The 8,735-nt window shown below is 36.6% G+C and overlaps 1 protein-coding gene across 1 annotated transcript; it reads left to right on the forward strand.

Moving 5' to 3' along the window:
* The first annotated feature begins 2,093 nt into the window (after positions 1–2,093).
* Positions 2,094–8,735, forward strand: LOC100888097. Its single transcript, XM_003726608.3, has 5 exons — positions 2,094–2,312; positions 3,563–3,806; positions 5,710–5,878; positions 6,777–6,859; positions 7,910–8,735. The coding sequence occupies exons 1-5, from the start codon at positions 2,220–2,222 to the stop codon at positions 7,948–7,950; spliced, it is 630 nt and encodes a 209-aa protein (XP_003726656.1). The 5' UTR covers positions 2,094–2,219; the 3' UTR covers positions 7,951–8,735.

Below are 8,735 nucleotides of genomic sequence, written 5' to 3' on the forward strand. Positions count from 1 at the left end.
CATTAAAGGTAAAGACCAGTTATGGTCAAGTGAGAGAAACAAATTTACCAAATATATGAATTAGTAGGCGGTTTCCCGGCAAATTTGTTATCATCATGTATTTAGTCAAAACATATTCTTTCACATGATTGGTAATGAGAGCTTCCATTTCATTTTTTGAAATTGGGGCGTTTCCAATACTGGTCTTTACCTTTAACCATGGTACTCGGGGGGGGGGGGGGGGGGGGTAATTTACGGGAGGGAATCTTTTTCATGTGATATTGCTACTATAAGCGAGTATGATATTCCTCTAATTGTATATGCAAAGAAAGGTAAAGCCTTACAGAATTTTTGTCCCCTTTACCACTACTGTACCCCCAACTCAATACATTTAATATAGCCCCATTTCTGTGTGATTTATGATTTTGGCACCAAGAATGTGTCAGCTTTGAATTAACAAACCTACAATCAGAACGTTGTAAATATGTGTGTATATTACTTGATAATAAAAGGATTTGAAAAAAGCTAAGTTCTTGACAATGTGATATGATATACATGTGTTTTGAAGGAAAGGTCTGCTTTAAACATTTGAAATTGTTGAAAAATTGAATACAGAGAGAGGGGGGGGGAGAGAGAGAGGATGGGAGTGAGAGAAAGACAGCAATTAAGATACACAGATGAAGGAAGAGTGAAAATATGAGAGAGGAAGAAGAATTAAAAATGGAGAGAGAGAGAGAGAGATAAAGAGCTGGGACAGAGAAAGAAGTTGAAAGAGGGGGAGAGAGTGTGTGAAAGAAATAGAGACAGGGAACAAAGTAAAAGAAACTACAGAGAGAGAGTTAAATGAAATAGAGATAGAGAAAGAAAATGGAGAGAGAGGGATTTGATTTAACTATAGACAGGAAGAAGTGAAAGAAAACTGGAGAAAGAGAGAGAGAGAGAGAGAGGGGTGGTGGTGGGGCGAGGGGGGGGGGGGGACCTGGTAGCAAGAAACATGTCATTTGGGAGATCCTACAAACAACCACCAAAAGGGGGGAAGAAGGAGAAGGGGAAAAAAGGTGGGAAATAACTATGACATCGATAATAGCACCGGAGAACAAAATCATATTTGTTTCACCTGTCTCGATTAAAGGTAAGACAAACAAGAAATCGCTGCATTTCAATCGTTTCCTTTACACTCTTCAAAAGAATCTGACATTTGTCAACAATGACACACATGCTGCCATTACGTATTGATCGTATTGATAAAGATCGTTAACACATGTGTGCGGATATGTAAACTTTCAACAGGGGCAGATTCAGGGTTTTGCAGAAGAAGGTGTAAAACAAAAAATCCCTGTCAAGTAAAGAAGAAATGGCCATCGTGATTTTATGACGCTTGTACATATGCTATTGGTTAAAAAGGGGCGTGCCGGTGAAGAACGAAACCAAATTTTACCCCCAAAATTATAATCAAACCAACTATATTATGTATCTATTATCAAATACCACAGGAATGATATGAGAAGAAGATGCTGATGAAGAAACAGAAGAAGAAGGATAAGAAGAAGACGATGAAGAAGAAGAAGAAGAAGAAGAAGATGCTGATGAAGGAACAGAAGAAGAAGGATAAGAAGAAGATGATGAAGAAGAAGACGGTGAATAAGAAGAAGAAGAAGAAGAAGAAGAAGAAGAAGATGCTGATGAAGAAACAGAAGAAGAAGGATAAGAAGAAGATGATGAAGAAGAAGAAGAAGAAGAAGAAGAAGAAGAAGAAGAAGAAGAAGAAGATAAAGAAGATGATGTAAAGGGAGAAGAAGATAGCATATCAAGTGCTAAGAGACCTGTCCGTGTTAAACAAATCATTAGGGATGGAGCTGAGGACATTTTGTAAAACATAGTATTATTTTGTGGAACTACAAAAAGGCTGGATGCCAACCAAATATCTTCTTTTGTTATTATTTGCACCAAACGAATACGTCAGAATGTATTAATATATTAATAGCCGTTTTCAGAGGGATCATTTGATTGGCTAACCATAAACACGAATAATCGTATCTTCGCTTGGCCACGCCCACCTCAGAAGTCTAGCAATTGCTCAAAATTGACTAACGCTGCGACTTTATCGAGGTGGTTTAGTCTATCTGAATCTGTGCGGGAGGGAACCTGCACATCCACTAGTTAAGAAGGATTTTGCTTTGCAGACAAGGACAGAGGTAGCAAATTTAGGAGACAGCTTTTGCAAGACTATCTGATCCAAGATGGCGTTCAAAATTCTGGCCTTCGCAATGTTGGCTACAATCAGCTTCCCGGCTTCAATAAGAGGATACAATTTAGCTGATTTGATGTGCTCGGTGAGAAATCAATCGGAATTATTTTGTTCTTTCCTCTTTTCATTCAAGAAACGGTTATAGCAATATGGTTTATTCTTGATAGATTATGTTTATACTTTCTTGAAACTATAATTCTTTATGACTCTTTGGATCGGTCAAAAATGTTTTGAGAAGATTTAACTCTATCTATAAATATTAAACCATATTGTCAAAATCATTTTATGCAAAAAGGTGAGGAAAAAATCCCAACTTGGGCAACAGTAATTTATGTACATTATATATATATATATCAATGTTGTTGCTGTTAAGCGCTACGTTAGTTGGAGCTAACGCCAGTATAACTAATATCCAATAATAAAAATTATAATACATACGTGCATGTTCTGTAATATTAACATGGCTTCACATAATAGCGACTTAATCAATATTTTCCTATTGACATTACTGTTGAACTAGGTTAATGATGTTTATTTTGCAAACGAGTATTATTTATTTTTAACTGTTCTGTATAAACGTTATGCTTTATTATGTAAATTTGTTCATGTTCATTCAGGGACCAATGGAAGACCACTACTTATTGGTTAATGCAGGGGCTACCCTGTCAAAAGATAAGAAATAAATAAATAAATAAATATATTTGTAAGGCGCCAAATCCACTTGACAATCAAGTGTTCGAGGCGCAACGTGTGCAAAGAATGCAACCCATAGAAGCGCGTAGAGACTTTATATCATTATACGCGCTATGCAAGAGCGAATTATTTGTGTTACTATTGTTGTTGCTCTTACGATTGTCATTGTTATTATTATTATTACTACCATACTCTAATATTCATCATCGCCGTCACCATCATTATCGATATCATCAGTATTTATACCAGTATTAGTATTATCATTATTCCATCAGTCGATATCGTGATTATTAATATCATCAATAATTTAACATTTTCATGATGATTATTGTTATGTGGTGGTGGGTATTTTATCTGACTGCTAAGAAAGCATAAATGCTTGTAAGTAAGCAACCAGACGGCCGACGGCTTTATGTCCTCTCCGAGGGACCTGGTAATGAGGATTAATGCCTTACCAAAGGGCACTATAGCGCATCGACTTGGTTTCGAACCCGGGTCACCGGATCACGAGACCACTGATCTACCGACTGAGCTATCGCGCCTCCTAAATTATCATTATAATCATATCGTTAAAATTGTTATATTTCATTATTGTTACTGATACCCTCTCCCCACCCTTTTTTGTTTAAATTCCTCATCAAGGAATGTGATTGCAGCCCCCCGCAAATCAGGCCTATTCTCTTTGAGAACGGTGTTGCGATGGACACCCAACCGATCGAAACGTCTGTGCTCATCCCAGTCTACCAGACCGTTGGCTCCTATCAATCAGTCTGCTACTGTCTGTGCGGGAAAAAGCTGGGAGAACCGTGCAACGATCGCTACGACTGTCAGGAAGGCTTGTTTTGTACGGACCGTTTTCACAAGGACGCGCAAGGCAAATGCCGAGGTAAGTTTGGCGATATAAGACATTAAGCCTAAGCAAATACCATTACGAACTGTTACGAATTCCGTACGACCGATTTTCAGACCATTTTGTAAGATCTTCTTAAGAAGGCCGTACGAAACCTGCGTTTGTAGACCGTCCGTAAGGCAAAGTAACCCGATAAAACATACACAAATTCATAAGATGTTCTTACGAATGACTTGAGAATGCCGTCAGTTACACGTACGACCATCTTGCGAGAACAAAAACTCGAAAGATGACCGTTGGTCTGACGTAAGAAGAACTCGAGGCATTCTTACGAGAGAAAAAAAAACAATAAACGGCGTTCATACGAACTCCGTAAGAAGGACGTAAATAGGTATGCCCCATCTACGAATCTCTACGAACTCTGGAATTCGTACAAACGCATCGTTCGTACGAACATTTGTGACCGTAGCTTAAAGACCGTCAATGCTACTGGGCCAGAAGGGATTAGACCACACAGCGAGGTCACTGACAGGTGGCTATCTCATTAACTCCGCTCTCAACTAACTTAAGAAAAAGAGGATCATGGGGATCAACAGGCACCGATTGGGGAACTTTTCTATATAGAGGGAGCAAGTAGCTAAAAGTAGGACAGTGAGGCTTTAAATCATTTTGTAGTCAGAAAAGAATTGCCCCTACATCCGGATAAAATTCGACTTCCAAATCAATCCTTCGTGACTTGACAAATTGCAAAATGAATCAGTAAGTTGACTAATCAAAAAAATTATCAATTTGAAAAAATGAATAAAAAAAATTCAAATCTAATTTATTGAAATAGACTCCACAATGAGTTATAAAGTAGTCATTGCAAATTGTACTATTTCAAAATGAGATGCATATAGAAAGCAATTATTGAAGATTCCTTAAATGTGCAAACAATCAATATACAAAAAAGAAGCAAATATCTTGTTGAAGATTAATTAGTACTTACTAGTAATTACAAGCCAATAATCAAAACGAGTTATTGAAAAGTCAAATTCAAGTTCATCGTTGAAACTAAAATATAAATATTTGTATCAAATATTTGTAAAAATAGTAGCGTGAAAAGTGTAGAAGGTTGACATCCTGCAAAACTTTAACAAATAAATTATGATTATGTTTTATTTGAAATGTGTATATATAATCTATGTAAGTTATTACTATTCGTTTTCTCATTTTCGTCTTGTTAAAACAAAATATTGATGTACAAATTGTATATAAAATATGTTTTTATGAAGTTTACTAACATTTACAAAATGTAATTAATAATTCCTTACATGTATGATGGTGATGATACACAAAACATTTAAATTGTATAGGCCATTATATTCATCAATAAGTCAATCCCGTTTCTAAATTCATTTAAAATGAAGCATAAATTATATTTATTATCTTCTTATCAACAATTTATCATTATTTTTTCAGTTGTTTTAATACCCCCAACGCCTTTGTTTTCATTTATTGTTCTTTTCTCCGCCGAAAATGTAATCTTATAACTTGATCATTCTTGAGACCATCAACCTGTCAAGTCTCAGTTGGCTTTTTAAAATGATGGCCCTTTTATTCTTCTTAGTTTATGTGAATTAATTTAATTTACGTTGTATTTAACATTGAGATGCTTTGTATATAGTTTAAAGCCCATCTGCACCAGTTTGGCCAGGGGGATTAGACCTCCCTGCAAGGTCACTGACAGGTGGTTATCTCATCAAATCAGCTCTCTATAAGAAAAAGAGGATCACGGGGGACCACCAAGCACTGATTAGGCATTGTGGCTACATTATAGAGAGGGCGCAAGTAGCTATATAGTGCAGTGGGGATTTAATGTTTTGCATGTTTTTTTTTTTAATAAACTGAAGAATGATTAAAGAATTGTAAGAAAAAAACTTTCCTTTTTCTCTAAAAGGAAAATGCGGTAAGGATCCCTATTTCAAGGAATGCAAGCTGTACGAACGCTGCGTGCTGACTCGGGACGGTTCCCCGAGCTGTGAGAGAATGGTGAAACATTGTAAAGAAAATCTCTACTTTCCCGTCTGTGCAACCAACGGGGAACGCAACGTGACGTTTACCAACAGGTATGTTTGTTCACCATTCTCTCTCTCTCTCTCTCCCTCCCCCCTGTTCGTACTAACTTTTATCAGATTTAAGATGTACAAAAAGAGAAAAATTCTATACGCGCAAAAGATGTAGAGTGGTTTCCTGATAATACAACGTGCAAGGCAAGATTGATCCTTTGTAATAGCGCCAACAGGCGACAATAATGATTCTTATTCATGATGCATTTCTGAATTTTTAAAGTCCGATACATTATGTCTGCCGTCTGAGAAGCAAAGAACAATGAATGCAAAATAAAATAACTAGTGTTTAAAAGTTGGGGATTAGCGAAGTGTCAAGACTGACTGATAAATTTAGGGTAGGATTTTAATTAGTACTATAAGTGTACCTATAATTATCATTAGAGCAGTGGTCTCGTACCAGGAAGGTCCCGGGTTCGAAACCAACTCAATGCTATCAGGCGTTAATCCTAAATAACAAGTCCCTCAGATATGTATTTAAGCCGTCGTCCCCTGGATGTTAACTTACAAACATAAACATGCTTTCTTAGAAGTCAAGTTAAAACAAATATTTAAAACAAAATTAGTACTCAATAGCTGGATATGAAGCTTTTGGGTGGAAATACTCTTACAGACTGATTCTCTCAGGCTATGATAAAACTTTAGCCTCGAGTTTTTAAAAACAAGTCACTAACGAACATACAAGGCCTTTAAAAAAAAATGTTGTAGTGCCCTTTGCGACCGACCCCAACATCTTGAAATCTACCGTCGGCTTTTTAATTTTAAACTGAAAAATATCAGCCCAAAGAGAGAGAGTAAAAAAAATATTAAAAAAAGATTTCCGACCGACCGACCCATGTTTTGGGAACATCTTTTTTGTTAGGCCTATAATAGTTAGTAATTACTATTTATTTTGTAGGTGTTTCATGGAGCTTCATAACATCGAACTTCGAGACACAGACGTGACCGAATACAGGCATCAAACAAAAGGAGCTTGTCCAGGTATGTAGGATCACATTGTTAACCAATACCCGTTGTACACGTACGATGCGTCATTATTGTGTCTGACGTAGAAGTGCGCCAATGAATGATGCGCTCTGTGACGCGACACCATTTAGTGATATCTTAACCCAACAAATAATGATATGTGCAAAATGAATAGTGCAAACGTTGCTGTGAATTATTGGCGCATGCAACGATTGCCTTTGTCGAACATTATTAGCATTGTTAGGCCCTTGCACGCGAAGCGTTATTTGACTAACGTTGCACTGCGTCATTGACTGATCTGGTCTTGGACGTGACATGTTTGAGTGGTATATCGTGCAACAAAAAGAGAATGCAAAGTAAACCGTGCAAAGGATTGGGCGCGTGCACTGATTGCCTCTATGCGCTTCATTAGCATAGCTTGGCCCATTGCGTCATTTTCCTGACGTAGGACTGTGCGTCAGTGACTGGTCAAGTTTTCGACCATTCTGAAAGTGACATCGTACAGGAATTGAATGCAAAATAAACAGTGCAAACATTGTTTTTAATCGATGAGTATAGGTATTAATTACGAGCTTCTAGCTTGTGATGTTTTGAATGATAAAAATGAAAACTACTTCACCTAATCTTCCTGGAACAATCTCAAAAATATCATGTATATATAGGATGATTTTTAATATAGGGTATGGTGGTTGGCTCCACGTCAGCTCGTTTATGTCATTTATCGACGATGGGGGCGTTCAAAAGCATACATTTATAGGGCACGTTTACACTATGGTATTCTTCCAATCCGACGTAAATCAAAATAGTGTCAACGCCCCGGCTACGGACCTCGCAATGTATTTGTTACACGCAAACAATGAGAAAGCCCATTGATATCCATTTTGTATTGGATAATAGAAACTTTAAAACATATATGTATATCTAGTTTGTATATTTAGGCCTACCTTAATTTTTTTTTTTTTTAAATTATAGATATTTTTTCTCTATTTATTATATTTGTTTGTTTGTTTGTTTATTTATTTATTTGTTTGTTTGTTTATTTGTTTATTTATTTGTCATCTACAGGAGATGCTGGGAGATTCATCATGGGAGCCCCGGCTACTTAAACGGTGAACGTTCGGCATGATCTAGGAAACAGGGACTTTTAGATTCGCACAAAGACAATGGGGATTGCTACGATCGACGTCCTTTTAATGCACTGCCTTGAATGGACGTCACACGTATCAGTCCACGCAAATCTAAAAGTCCCTAATAATGTCTGCTCATCGACGAAGCAGCTATTCTTCATAAATTTTCCCCACTTTTCTATAACGCTAAAATTGTCCTCTCATCACAAAAACGCGACAACTCGAAATGAACCAGTTTTATTTTTGTTTTAAGATTACTAGTCTGGGTGTTATTCTAAATATTATGTTATATTTATTTTTTAGCACACACAATTTGCCATAACAAATCTAAACTCATGACCAGTGACTAAGCGTGCGCCCGTCGATTGAGGGCGCACTGTAACGTTACAAAAAAGAAAAAAAAAGAAAAAAGGAAGCTCCTTATTAAATGAAGGGTTCGGGATGTTATTCAGATTCCAGAAGTATTCTGTTCTCGTTTTTTTTCACTTGTTCTCTTTCTTCTTCACACGTTTCTCTTTATTTTCCTTATTTTGTAGTTGTAATGATTTTCAGTTTGTGCCATGTCAATTCATATTATCACTAAAATAAAAGATATGATGATTTTCAGAATACCACCCTACAGGCATAATACATACATCTCATTCTATTAAAGGACTCATTGTAAAATAGTTTAATGTATGGGAACACGAATGGATTGAAATAGTCGTATTCAACTAAAACCTGTAGATCTTTATTGTAAATCGGTTAGAAATTGAAATTATAAT

Source organism: Strongylocentrotus purpuratus, unplaced genomic scaffold (genome assembly GCF_000002235.5).
Source record: "Strongylocentrotus purpuratus isolate Spur 01 unplaced genomic scaffold, Spur_5.0 spur5_scaffold_20, whole genome shotgun sequence".
NCBI classification, from domain to species: Eukaryota; Metazoa; Echinodermata; class Echinoidea; order Camarodonta; family Strongylocentrotidae; genus Strongylocentrotus; species Strongylocentrotus purpuratus.

Bases quoted from the DNA above. Each gene is read 5' to 3' on its own strand.
- LOC100888097 (XM_003726608.3), top strand. From the start codon at position 2,220: ATGGCGTTCAAAATTCTGGCCTTCGCAATGTTGGCTACAATCAGCTTC. The intron at 5,879-6,776 runs GTATGTTTGTTC...TTTATTTTGTAG, and splicing joins AACGTGACGTTTACCAACAG to GTGTTTCATGGAGCTTCATA. The intron at 6,860-7,909 runs GTATGTAGGATC...TGTCATCTACAG, and splicing joins AACAAAAGGAGCTTGTCCAG to GAGATGCTGGGAGATTCATC.